General features: G+C 39.5%; 1 protein-coding gene across 1 annotated transcript; it reads right to left on the reverse strand.

Moving 5' to 3' along the window:
- Nucleotides 1-395: 395 nt before the first annotated feature.
- On the reverse strand, nt 396-14,533 carry FAM199X (family with sequence similarity 199, X-linked). The gene is made up of 6 exons (XM_021548371.3): nt 14,261-14,533; nt 11,429-11,648; nt 9,183-9,332; nt 8,699-8,860; nt 7,452-7,712; nt 396-6,610 (listed from the first exon to the last, which is right to left on the reverse strand). Exons 1-6 carry the CDS (start codon nt 14,446-14,448, stop codon nt 6,440-6,442), a joined length of 1,152 nt encoding a protein of 383 aa, XP_021404046.1. The 5' UTR covers nt 14,449-14,533; the 3' UTR covers nt 396-6,439.
- Between the last annotated feature and the right edge of the window lie 62 nt (nt 14,534-14,595).

Raw genomic sequence — 14,595 nt, forward strand, 5'->3', positions numbered from 1 at the left:
GCAAATCCCCCTACCATCTTTTACCAGGGTGTAACAGAATAAAGAAAAGCTGGCAGCTGTAGTTTAAAATCCAGTAAATGACCACGGTGCTCCCCCTGGTGACAAGAGATGAGCCAAGGTACCTGCCGTGAGAATCAGCACCGTGCTGTCACACTCCAGCATCAGCCACTGCAATAAATCCTCCTCCTCCGAGAAACTTAGTAGCTATAGTGCAGTTGCTTCCCCTGAAGTAGCATCAGAAAGACTCTAATGCCACGATGAATTATCATGCTTTAGCTTCAGGAATGTGTTCTGCATTATCAGAAATAAGTTCGTACACCAGTGATGCTGCCAGGTGTAAGTCACTGCACCATGGAGGAAAAGCATGAAATGAGATTTCAGAACAGAAATGTGGATTTGGATTTATATTTATATTTTATTTCAACACTAGAGAAACAATTTTCAATGGATGAATGTTCCAGAAGGAGGTGAAAAAAGGTTTTCTACGCAGTAGGGCATGGGATCTTTAGGAACATATACAAAGGATCTGAGGAAACCAAACTGTAACTAGTTTTGTACTGGAAAATGTTTGGGTGAAGTGTACAGTTCAGGCCAGTATAGTAAGAGTGGTTGAGGACAGCAAGCCCATAGCCAATGACACCTTTCCCTGTCAATTAAGTAAAGCAAGCTTATCAACTGGTTTTGCTTCATTCAGCTTGCGCCTGAATAGTGATCAGCCATCAAATGAGACTTCCTCAATGCAGTGAAACTGGCTACACTTGAGAGAGAAATGAAGAAATGCTTAAGGATGGCTAATAAGAGATTCATAACATCACTGGTTGTGCCCATGTAACCCTGGTGACAGGCAGCTGCTTGCCAGCAGATCAGACCCACCTGTGCAACTGGTGCACAGGTGGGTCTGACAATGAACTGCTGCAACAGGACAGGCTGGGAGGGTTCTGGGAGTCAGAGAGTGCAAACACCAGCTTCCCTGCAGCTCCTGGATGCTGTGCAAGGAGACATCAGCCCTTACAACAAGCCAGCATCCCAGTGGGTCAAGGTCCTTGGAAACATTGCAATTTGGTTTTTGTTGCATAACCTTTCACACTGTCACCCACCTTTGGGCGACAGCAGAAAAAGCACATAAGCAGGCTGCTCAGGTGAAGGCATAGCACCACAAGAGCAAGAGCTTCCACACTTCTGTTCACAACAATTAAAGATCTCTCACAGTTTGACAAGACTTGCTGTGATATGCAACATTTTTCACCCTGTCCTTCTCCATCACTTGACATCTACAGAAACTGGGATAGCAACACTTGGTTAGTTTTAATTTCTGTCAGTGTTCGATGAGAACTCCCAGAAGTGTTTGATGAGCCATAGCCAAGACAAAGAAGGCAGTTTTAGATCCCTGAGATGCTGCAGGCAACCTTCTGCATGCTGAGGAATACATGCTTATGCCAGCTATCCTCTTCTCAGGTTTCCAGGATTTTTTTACTGGATTCCAAAGGGAAAATGGAGGTTTTGCAATATTACACTTCAAGCTTCAGTGTTGCAGAAGGCAAATTTTGTTCAAGGACATGACTTCTATAAGCTGGCAAATGTCCTCACTCTTGCCTATTCAAAGACTGCCATATCCTTGCTGGTGCTCAGCACATATATAAAAAACATCTCTGGCACAGGAATCAAAACAAAGGACAGACAGCTTTAAGTATGTGACCTTGGATTATACAATTCACAGCAATTAATTGCTTCCCTATGAAACAATTCTTGCCAGATTTTGCAGTTAACAAACCCCTTTAGCTAAGAGGGGACAAGTTTGCTTTTTGCCATCAAGAACAGTTAAGATGTGCAATTTTATTTGTATTTTCTGCTTGAAGAGTGACTTCACAGGTCCTGTACATGAATCCCCCTGCTCTGAAGAAAACATCACATCATTTCCTAAGAATATCTTTGCTATATCATTAATTTTAATTCCAACCTGTACTTCAAAATGCACATAACTATTTTCAAATACAATGAAAACTTGAATTCAACAGCATCAGAGCTTTCAGTAAATCCTTCACAACTTCAGAAAAATCTCTATAAACATTGTGTAAAGTAGATACAGAATGTACAGAGAACAGTTTTCTATACAAAAGTGCATTTTAGCAATACAATTAGCAGAGAACCTGGAAAAAAAAACCAACTCAATTTAAGCAATACCATATACTCTAATCTATACCCTCATCTCTCCCCCACCAACAAAAAGAAAAAAAAATCAACCCCTCACCTTCCCCTTGCTTTGGTTATTAACTATACTAAAGGCTTCCATATTAAAATTATTTTTTTTTACACTGGAGAATTTATTTTTAAAGTTAGCCAGATGAGAGAGAATGCTAATATGATTCATCAGAGTTAACAGTCAAAATAGACAAACTTTGAATATTACTTAGATTTGCTCTTGATAGATTAATAAACTAATCTTTGCAATCCTTAAATGGACAACTGTTGACTTTTCTTGCCCAAGAATTACAAGATCAGTAAGCTTAAGAAAATTAAACCAATAAATCTAACAACATCTGCCATGAAAATCTGGCTTATATGAATGAACTTTAAAAAAGCTCCCAAAAGAGTCATGTTTATTAATATTTATAGACTAATGCATCAACTGATTTCAAAGTTGAAACAGTGTTAGGAGAAAAGAAATGGCTTCAGGCCATTCAGCATAAGTGAACAGTAAATATTACCATTTTGATCTTTCTGTATTGTATATGCACTCTGATGTAAATTCATGTAAGTTCAAGCAGGTTGGTTGGTTTGTTTTGTCTCCAGAGAATGATCTTCACAGGTTTCAAACCACAATATGAGAACTAAAATTTGAGCCCAGGAAAGCCTTGCAAATGCTTTTCCTGCTCTTCCAAGTAAGCACCCCATACTGAGCATATTGTAACCATCTTTTTATCAGCTTCCCAGATTAAAAAAAAAAAGTATTTTAACAAAACATGACATTAGATAGATACACAGAAATCAGCCAAGTTTGTCAGGCAGCCTTCTTCCTCATATTTAAAATCATATTAGAAAATAATGTTCTCTCTTGTTTACAGTCCTATTGCAATCAGACTTTCAGTGCTCCTTCTAAGCCTTTTAAGCGAAAAAGTTACCATGGAAGCAAACTGTTATCATTACAGAATGTAAATTGTTTGTATCCACATTGCAGTGGGGACAAAGTTGCTACAGACACAGTTTCAGTACCATGAAGACATGTAACTATGAGCTTTTTCCTGTGTGTCACTGTGCTGCTTTTAAGCTTGACATTTTTCCTCTATTAATAAAAAGCAGGGATTTGATTAATTTTTTTTAAGAAAAAACACAATAAGGATGCATTATTTTAGTTGTCTGTTACTCCTCCTCATCAGAACCCAGTAGTTACACCTGTAGCCACAAAGGCCAAAACCTAAATCAGTAAGACCAGATTTCACTGACATTCCAACTGTTTGACTACTACCACAGGTATTTCATAGAAATTAATAGATTCAGATTGGAAAAGTCCTTTTAGGATCATCAACTCCAACCCTAAATCTCACACTGCCAAGCCCACCACTAAACCATGTCGAAGTGCCACAGTTACCTGTCTTTTAAAACCACCATGGGTGGGGTCTTCCTGAGTAAATATTGAGCATGCAGCAGGGAAAAACATGAATCTGACAAGAAACCTCTCCCCACCACAAAAGGAGTGTGTCACTGGGACTATAGAAGATGAGAAAGGTAAAGGAAAAAAAACCCAAATATGTAGAAGTATGTGAGAACTCCTGAGTCCCACAGTCACTTCAGGCCTGATTCTCTGAGATCAGGGAAAGACAACATTTTATCTCTGAGTACTTGGAAAAGAATATTCAAGGTAAGCAAAATGTTATTCTGCACTCTTACCAGAACATTCAGAGTTTTGTATTCTTTGTATTCTTATGAGCATCCTGGATCTATGAGATCACAGAGCTATAAATTATTAGCATGGAATACCTGGAAATCCACTCTCTTCGATCATTTTAACTGTCACACCCATGACTGAAGTACCTGCTGGAGACAACACAGCACAATCAGCTATTCTGGCACCCAGGACCTTTTAGTCCAATGTAACAGATGAGCAACTGGACCCATCTAATCACTTAGAATAATTTATACTTACATGCTCACACTATGATGGAAATACTATCCTCCCTCACTTCATGATCTCTGGAAGCTAGTACACAGGTGACCAGAATGAACTGTACCTCATCAAAATGATGGGGTCTTCTCTCAACAAAACCCTGAGGCATTTTAAACTCTGAATAACTGCTGAAACAGAATAAAGTGACACACTTTCATGCTCCACCACACTGAGATATTGCACCTTTCTTACAATTCACTTCAGAGTTTCAATTCTCTACAGTACAAAGTGTGCATTTTTCTTCAGAAAAAAAAAATCAATCATATTTCCAAGTCGCTGCAGAAAATAAAGGTTGTACTGAACTGTGATAGTGTACACATGGTGAAGTATTTCATGATGAATTCATCCATTAACATGCAAGAGTTTAACAACCACACCCTGAAATTAGCCAAATAGATAGTAATTGAATTTTATCTTCCATACAAGATATTTAAAAGAAGCTCCAGATTTAAGTCAATCTAAATTCTCTATAAAGTGTATACTGTTAAGAAGTTTTCAGTATTGATTATACAGGAGGAAGGCATCAATCAGCAACAGCACAGTACAAGCAAATACTGACAGGTCACAGACACTTGTGGTTAGTGGACAGACAATTGGCCATATAGGATAGCTAATATAAGATTAAAATTACATTACCTGGCTTTTAGTCAGTCAATGGCCAAGCCTGGGGACCTGTTGTAGAGCAGCACTAAGTTCAAACATATTAGTTTGACTATGGACTTTATTTATTTCTTATCAAAACCCTTTCAGAGGCCATTGTTCAGATAATTTACTGGTCAGTTTATTTTGAGGCTAAAAGGAATGCCAGTTCTGTAAGAAAAAATATTTCAGCTGTCAGGGCTAGTAAGTCTGTGCAGGACATGGAACATTGATGTCAATAATCCTAAAGCTGATCATGCATTCTGCAGGATTGAGCTATATCCAGCAATTAGTGGCCACACTAAACTGTTAAACTCCTTAATTCAAGAGCAAAATTAAAGTAATGAAGCATCAACATAATAAAATTTATTTCCTTAACTCAGAACTCAAAAATATTTTTATACACATTTAAATTTCAAATTAAAATTTAGAACTATCATTTTTATCTCAGCCATGGGGGGAAGGAGTTCCATAAAAGTAGTTCCAAGATAAAAACTAAAATCAGCTTAAAGTTTGTCAGAATTAAGAAAAAGTTCGAAATTACTATCACTTCCCTACCTGAAAGCCACAATTTTACCTGTCTTATCATGAGAAATTTCAAAAGTTGATAGACAACAAAAGGAGAATTCTGATACATGTCATGGTGTAACGACCCACACAGAAGACAACCTCATCTAAACATACAATTTTAAAAGTACAGCTGCATTAATTAAGTTTTCCTGTCAATAATATGAATCAAATATATTTAGATATGCTTCTGGGGAAGAAAACCACTGTGTGCCACTTGTTTGCACTTCTGTTTCCAGTAGTGTTTTTAACTACTTTAAGTAGTGTCCTTGACAACTTAATTAGTGTATTTTCGATGGATAAATGTGTTTTTATTGGAATCTTTTCACAGAAATACTAGGGATGTACTAGTGAACCATTAGTAACAATCTTAAGATACTGAGAAGAAAAATAACCTTCTGAAGACTAAGTCTGCAATTACTTTGAGGGTTTTTTTAAATTTTTAGTTGGTTCCTAAGAACTACATTATCAAGCAGTATTCTATACAGATTTGCATTAGATGTCCTGCTTCTTGTTTTCTGTGTAGTTTGAGTTAAATCATAACTTTTAGAAAAGTATCAACAGTACTTTGATTTTGTACAAACAAAGAGCAAGGCTGAAGAAAGCCCCATAGAGAAAAAGATTTTTCCTCATGCTAAACAATCTTCCTAATAATGGGAAAGGAAGACAGAAAAAGTCTTCAGAATAATTCAGAAAAAAAGTATAATACTAACTCAAAGCTGGAAAAAAAATAAAAAAGCTAAAACATAATTATGCATGCTTTGTGTCATCCAAAAGCACCACTAGATTTACGTGCAAGTAAGTTAGCATGATAGCCAAGTTCAAATTCCTTTAAAACCACATCTATTCAGCAGCTTTTCAGAAGATAGGTATGTTTCTGAATTCTTTGTTGCAAAATTAGTCTCAAAAAGCTGAAGTTACTCAATACTTAGACCTTCTTAGCAAAATTACACTTGAGAAAAGATCTGGTTTGTATAGTTAATACTAATTGAAATTTGGTCAAGAAATATATGTAAACAATAAGGATAATACATTTAAGGCTTAGAAAGAACACTGATAAATTCACCCCTGTCACATTAAAACATCTACATCTCCTTCATGGTCCTCCTCAGTCACTTTTAAAGACAGCACTTCTTCGTTAAGAAATAATCCACTCAGTCTTTCCTTACGGGCTTGTCTTTGTTCTTTCAGCTGTCTCTTCCGTAAGGCCTTTTGCTGGAGTTTCCGTTGCTTGGAACGTTTCTGTCAAAATACAGAAGAGACAAAACATAATATTTTGTTCTGTAAATTAGAAAAAACACCTCTAATGCTGGCAAATATAAATTAACTTCTAAAATAACATCTGCTCTGAAAAATAACAAATATGAATTCTCAGCAGTGGTGTAAACATTGATCCAAAATCATATCTAATATTAAAATATCTAGACCATCGCCCACAACTGAATTCTGAGGAATAACATTAACCAGTGATGTTGCACAGTCACGTCTTTGATTGGAGGAGTCCTTATTGCTGGAGAAATGTTACAGTCTTACATTAACAAACCCAAGATGCTGAAGAGCAAGTAAGATCTGCTCCTCGCCTTCACACTTGAAATTTTAATTATGTGGACAGAAGGAGTGCCAAAGTTTTACTTTAAATGAAACACATTTCATAGAGTCCCTTCTCACCAAGGAATCTCATGAGATATGCTCAAAAAATAAAGAAGATTCAAAAAGTCTGATGAAACTTCCAGTTGAGAAAAAACCAAAAACAATCATGGGTGTCTCTACTGTCCAGAAACTATGCCTAGATTAGGGTGATCATTCTTAAACAATTTTTTTCTTAAGTTAAACACATAAGCCCTTATTCAAACCCACTCAACTTATCCTAAACAAAAAAGATTAGAATATCTACTACATACAAACACCACAGAAGTGATGGGAAGAGCACAAGTTTAAACTTCTTATGGCCATTGGCTTAGAGAGATAACTCAGTTACTCTGTTCCTTCAGGACAAACATCCCAGGCAAGATCCCATGCCTGAGCAAGCTTCAGCAATTAAGACAGCTTAATTAATACAGATATAGATGACCAGAAAGTTTACTTTGGAATCCCGGATTCTTTCTGCAGCACTTGTGGACAAATTGCTGTCGCTGTGCGCTCGACTCATGTTGGCACTGGAGTTTGAGGCAGAGTTGGCAACGCTGGAGCCACTGCTGCTGGCTGAGCTGACCATGCTGGCACTGCTGCTGCTGGCACTGGCCCCACTCACACCACTGGTACTTGCACAGCTGTAGCTGCTCCTTTTCCAGCTCTCCCTTGCAGACCGCTGGCGAGGTCCGTGTTCCTTGATATAGTTTCTCACCTTTAGAACAGAGGCAGAAAAATTACTATAGTTTGATAAATGCTGCACTGAGATACTCCTTTTCATGGGAAAAACACAATCTGCCTATTAATAATGATGAAGTTATTGGGTGAGTTCAGTCAGGCTTTTAAAACATTTTCTTGTGGCTGCATAAATCCCAAGCCATCTCGAGTCACCCAGAGAACTTAACTATGTTAACATTTGTGATATTTCGTTATTGAAGGAAGAAAAATATGTAGCAAGGGCTGCAGGGTTCTTGTCTCTTCTGCCTGTCAGGTTTGTGACTATGTAACAATATGTTATTATTTTAACACCAAACAGGAATATCAGTCAAGTTCAACTGAATTAAGTTGTTTACTTAATGTATCAAACCCCTTTATTTTACTAGGTATACTCAAACCAAAGTCTGTGTCAATAAACAAGCAATTTTCTACTTTAAGATGACACATAAAATGTTTGAAATATGAAACAGACCAAGCTCATAAAAGCAGTGAATGTTTTCCATTTTCAACTTTATCTTCATCATTATCAGTGCCACACTGAGGAGTTCAGGTTGTATGAACACTGCACCTCTCCCCAACAACACATCTCAGTAATTCAATGACTGAGAAAACAGTAGAATGTATCTATCCTATCAGCCAGGCACCCTTCTTCATATCTTGGAACATCTTGAAAATGCATTATTCTCTATCCCTTTCTACATGAAATTTATGGTTTTCCCCAATGAATTCCAATCTTTTGGAGTTTTAAATGCTATTTTACATTCAGTGAGCAAATGAAGAATATACAACCAGTCTTTTATGTCAAAATTTAATACATAACAATATGCTTTTGAACTCTATTTTCTGTCACTGACAGTATAGTGTTCTAGTGTCTCTCTCTACATCTAATGATTATGCATAAAAATTGATCGCAAGTCCATAACATTTTGCAATATATAACCAGATGCTAAAACCCTGAAGTCAAATGTACAAACCTTAACTCACCTGTTTCAGCTTTTCATCTGTGAGACAGTTCAATTCAATAATGAATTCACTATCTGTAGGTGAGATCTGAGCAGTAGGATCAATAATTTTAATAATATCGAGTTGCTCTCGAAGGCCCATCTCTGTACTGACTTTGCGACTCAAATATTCAATATATTCAACCTAGGACCCAAAGAAAGGCAGGTCATTTTGAAGTATTATTGATTCTAAATGAGAGACAAAAAAAAAAGAAAAAACTGACAGAATAAAACATGCTCAAATATTATGGTTCTACCCTTGAATATCCTTAAAAACTTAGGGAGAAAACTTGAGTAGGCACTAAACTGCCTCCTGTAGATCCAAAGGACAAGGTTTAGTTTTAAGAATCAAATAGTACTGCACAGGTCTGCATTTACACCTACAGCAAACAGGATGGCCTTTAAGTTGTGTCTTTTAATTGGAAGTTCTTCTGTACATTGCAGTTCTCACATAGGAAAAAAGTCACCTGTTCATCATTTGTCATTGCACTCCATGGAAGCTCATCAAGATTCCTATGCTTGTTTTTCTTTTTGGGAAGCAGACAGGGAGAGCTTGGAATACTCGGTATAACATCAGAAAGCACATCACTCCCACTTGCAATGTCGCTGCCAGGCAACTTGTAACATGCAAAAAGAAGAACAAAGCTTTAGAATAGACAGATTGTAAATTATTCTAACACTATTAACAATTCAAAACATACCATCAAATTAGCAAAGCATTGATTATCTCTGTACTTTAACAAACTCTTTCTAATTACTCATAAACCTGCAACACTCCCTTGAATCTTCCCGCAAACAACAAGTGCAGCAAACTCAATTCACACTATTCTGTATTTATCAATTCTTTTTTAAAATTTGTGTTTAAGAAAACAGCAGACTGAAGTTGCATTTCAACTATTTCCCTTCTCCATCAGTGGAAACTGTCCATTACAATCCAAACCTAAATCTAAACCTCCCATTTTGGAGCATAAGTCTAGTTTAAGAAAGATAATTTTCAAGTAGGTCTGTAATTCCTAACAAACTCTGTAATTACACAAGAAAAATCAATTAAAATCACTGTTGTATGTCGGGAAGCAACTGTGAACTTCAGCTAGCTACATTTATACAACTGATATGTGATTTCTGAATGCACTTCCAGTAAAGTGGGACAGCTGGATTACTTGTGCTCAGATTCTGCCAGATAACACCATAAAGAGCTACAAAAAAGTCTTTCCAAAATCATACAAATCCTACAAATCCAATGAAGTAAGTCGCTTGAGAAAAGCTTGTTTTAAAAAACAAAGAGTAATAAAAAAGCTGGTTACTAATCAAACATACTGTCAGCTAGCTAAAGCATAGGAAATGGCTTCGTTTCAAATCAATTGCCAAGTTTATCAGGCAATTGAAATTTCACAATTCAATAAAGCTCTGAATCTTTGGGATCCAACCTGACCTGTTCCTACAGCCTGCATTATAAACACACACTTGTAACTTCAATGATACAACATACATTGAGACCAGCAGCTGAACTTAACCAGTCAGAAATTCAAAGCTGATATCCATACACATCTCAAGTTCACTTGCAGCTTCTGGAACAGGATTTGAGCTTTTTTGAAAGCAGTTTTCAGTTCTTGTACTGTCCTTACAAGACTCTCTACATGCTCTGATTAAGCTTTATGACAAAATTTTAAAGTATTCCCCAATAAATTCTAAAGCCCTGTGTCGCCTATTTCAAAGTTAAGTATACATCCATAGTTGATTTAAGTCTTTAATCCAAAAGTCAATTTAGGACTATAATACATTAAAAATGCATAACACATTTGAAAAACTGCTGAACGGGGAAGACTATCACAAACTAGAAATACCCAATGAGAACTGCATCCAGCACAGACTTGGGAAAAACATGTGATTCACTTTCCCATTCTGGTGAGACAAAATGAGCTCTGTACTCTTACTGGCATAGAAAAAGATAGGATAGAACTAGGCTATGGCAAGAGTTTACCTAGAAAGTATCATTAGGACCAGATATCTAGAACTAGATTCATTAGTAAGGCAGATCCTCATTACAAAGGGTTTAAGCTCATGACTACAAGAAACACATGCTGGTCCCTAAGACCAAACAACCATGATACATAAGCAACCTTCTTTGGAGAGCTGACCTTCAGTCTCCCCTCCTGATTCAGGAGGTTGGAATAAAATGAAAACATCTTCTCTATTGATCAAGATTCAGATATGTGCTCCTATGTTCAGTAGTCACAAAGAAACAAGTGCTGAGGTCACTTGGTTTGTTCAGAAGAAGAGGAGACTGAGGGGAGACTTCACAGCTGTCTACAGCTTCTTCATGAGGGGAAGAGGAGTGGGAGGCAGCAATCTCTCCTCTCTGGTGACCAGTGACAGGACACAAGGGAGCAGCAGGATGCCAGGTCAAGGGAAGTTAAAGTCAGGTATCAGGAAAAGTTCTTTCCCCAGAGGTTGGTCGGGAAGTGGAACAGGCTCCCCAGGGCAGTAGTCACAGCACCAAGCCTGGCAGAGTTCAAGGAGTGTTTGGGCAACACTCTCAGACACAGGGTGCAATTCCTGGGCTTGTCCTGTGCAGGGCCAGGAGCTGGACTTCAGTGATCCTTGCGGGTCCCTTCCAACTCAGGATATTCTATTCTATCACATTTCAACTACAGCTAAATCCAGCATGCAACAGTCTACACAAAATTTTACATTTCCAGCGGAACAGGTTTACCTGCCACTCAAACTCGCTGTCTGACCAATCCCAGTAGGTGCTGATAGAAGAGGAGACATCACTGCAGACACTGCCCTCGGGGAACAGATCAAAAGAGGTGAACTCCTGGTCATCCAGCAGGGAGTAACAATCATCCTGATCCCCCACGGACACGGATGAGAACAGCTCCTCGCTGCACTCCGAGCTGGCCACGCTCGTCCCACAAGATGTCAAGTTCCACCTGCAAAACAGGACAACACAATTAGAGAGCAGCAAACCTTGGTATCATGTGTCCAAAGAAATTCCTTCAAGACTTCTTAAACTATCTCCACTTTGCCACTCAGTGATAATACACATTGATTTTATTGAAATAAGTTATAATTATGTAAATTGAAGTATTCTATTTTTAAAAGTACATCAACAACACCAAAGGGAACACAGTGTTACAAATATCAAGGCAAAAATCCAGTTATATAATTATGCCTTTATTTTCATATATTACCAGTTTGTACCCCAGAACTATGACTCCTGTAGCATGGAAATTGACCCTTTTTTTTCTGCTGGTTGGGTGTGGTGCTGGTGCTGATCTAAAAATAATTTTTTCCATGGATTGGGATATTTAAACTTCCATATAAACTGGAATAAACAGAACTAAGTAATTAATCAATTTGACTTCAGGACAAATAGAAGTTAAGAAGAAATTTCAGGTTGATAGTTCTCCACAAAATTAAGGCTTAATAAGGAAACACATTATGGATCACAACTCTGAATGTCAAAAACATTGGACATGCTATTGGAATGAGACAGTGCAGGATGGGGAAGTGACCTGTGTGAAAAGGATACCATGCCAGATCTAAACACTTTTTTCACCCTATTACAAAGCTAGTTGAAGTTGTTGCTAAAGGAAAGCTACTGAGAGCTCAAATTTCACAGAACAGATTTTTTACTCTAATGAGAGTAAGCCAGAATGTAACAAGCTCGTGAAATCAGTCTCCATATCTGGAACTTATTTTACATATTGGAGAAAAGTAGGTCGAGACAAATATGAGTCAGCACAGCACTGCAATATGGCCAAAACAATTTGAAAAGGGCTTCTAAAATGCACCACACAAACCCACACAATTAACTCCTGCTCCATCAGCCTGTGCACTTCAGCCTGGCTAACTAGAAAACACTCTTCTACCCAACTGAGCAACCCTATCACCAGAAAGGCTGGTCCTCAATCTCATTAAGCTGCACACCAGGCTGGCTAAATGTGTTTGTGATGGATTCACTGCCACATCTACTTGGCCAGATGTGTATTTATCCAATGTTAAAGACATTTCCAAAACTTTCCTTGTAGCAGCTTCAGGAGTTCTTGCCCTGCCTCCTTTTCTGCATCCCCTATCGATGTGCAATGCCTTGCTTGTACAGACTCTTGTGGGCAAGGCAATCCATTGGTAATGAGCAGAACAAAACTGGGGTGACACAGCACATTACTCAACATGAATACAGTTTCAGAATTCATGAAACAATAATGAAATTGGAGATAGAGTGGACAAAGTTCCCAGATATATCAAAACAAAGCATGAGGTACAGGGGCTCTAGCACCAACAAACTACACAGATACTCCAGGTACAGGCAGTCAGCCTCACCTTCTCATGGCTGGGGGGCTGCTGTGCTCCCTGGGCTGAACTGGATTAACAACAATGGGGAACTACATTAAAATTCCTCCTGACTTCAAAAAACAGAAGCCTCATGTGAACACCACAGATTGAGCTGCACATCTGCAATGGCCTAATCAGTTCAAGACTGGGCATGTCCCTTTCCAGAGAAGTCAAAGAACCCTCGAGATGCCTGGGTAACAAACCTGGGCTTGTAAAAGGAGCAAACCTGAGCAACACACTGGGGAAGGCAACACAGAGAAGTGTACAAAATTAATTAAATGCAAATTTGGTGACTATCACACATTTATTTACAGATATTCTAAGAATATATCTTGCTGCTCATGTCTTATGACTTAAGAACTATATTATGAAAGTGTATCATGTTTGATCACGGCTCTTCATGCTGAATCATGAATATATAATTAAGAGTTTGCCCCTGTGAATGACACTTTTAAAGTGCAGTTCCCATGACTTAATACAAATTCACTCTTCATAATTGTGTCACAGAAATAGTAATAACCCATAAAAGAATCTTGCAAGACTGGAACAGGAATGTTCGAGACATGTATGTTGGAGACTGAAATCTCATAGAGCATTCTCAAAGAAAGCTATTGCTATATCCAAGCTTAATACTATATATTAACAGAATGAGGTTCTTAGGAAATCAGGATTTTGATTTTATGAACACAACTGGAATTCCTTTGCAGAGCTGTATTTGCACTTCAAATTACACACAGGATAATTTACCCTTAATTAGTAGCATGAGGTGGAAATGTTTCTGCAGGAGTCAGTGCCGTCACCAAGCCACCCAACTCATTCTGAATCTCTAAAGGTGTGTCTGGTGACCATGCAAGGCCTTTAAGTCTTATGAACACACCATTCTGTAGCTGCCTACAGCCCCCAAAAATCCAAAATCTCGAAAATTAAGAAACTCGGACTGAGGCCAGCAGCATCCTGATCCAAGGGGAAGGTCTCCCTCAGGCTCCCTTCCAACCGAAACCATTCTGTGATTCTACGAAAGAAAAATTAACGAGCCGACCCCGCTGACAGAGTCAAGTGCAAGGTGAGGAGCCGAGGGAAGGGCAGCGCACGGGACCCGGCGGGCGCGGGGGAAGGACGCGCGGCCCTGCCGGGCCGGCCCCGGCCCCGCCGCGCCGCCCGCCCCGGCCCCCGGCATGGCCCGGCCGCCCCGAGCCGCCCCGCGGACCTGTTGGAGTGGAAGCGGTGCAGGGGGTCGGTGCGGTGGCAGGAGGAGAGCTGGCAGCCGAAATCGCTGACGTCCAGGCAGCCCTCCTCGCTCAGGCTCAAGCTGCCGCCCCGCGGCGGGTGCTGGTGCGAGAGCAGCGGGCAGGGCTCCTCGGGGGTCAGGAACTTCTCGTACGGCTCCTCGGTCATGGCGGCGGGCGCTTGGGCGGCGGGCGCGCCTCAGGCGGCGGCGGGAGCGCCCCGGGCACACGGAGCCGGCGGCGCCGCCATCAGCGGCCGGGGCCGGACGCGCCGCGCCGCCGCGGCCGCTCCTTCCGGCGCCGCGCCCCGCAGCGC

This window comes from Lonchura striata, chromosome 14 (genome assembly GCF_046129695.1).
Source record: "Lonchura striata isolate bLonStr1 chromosome 14, bLonStr1.mat, whole genome shotgun sequence".
NCBI lineage: Eukaryota > Metazoa > Chordata > Aves > Passeriformes > Estrildidae > Lonchura > Lonchura striata.

What these genes read in the sequence shown, in the direction of transcription:
- FAM199X (XM_021548371.3), bottom strand. Translation starts at nt 14,448, where the DNA reads ATGACCGAGGAGCCGTACGAGAAGTTCCTGACCCCCGAGGAGCCCTGC. An exon ending in CAATGACAAATGATGAACAG is followed by an intron (nt 8,861 to 9,182) that starts GTGACTTTTTTC and finishes TTTGGGTCCTAG; the next exon opens with GTTGAATATATTGAATATTT. An exon ending in AAAGAATCCGGGATTCCAAA is followed by an intron (nt 6,611 to 7,451) that starts GTAAACTTTCTG and finishes GTATTTTGACAG; the next exon opens with AAACGTTCCAAGCAACGGAA.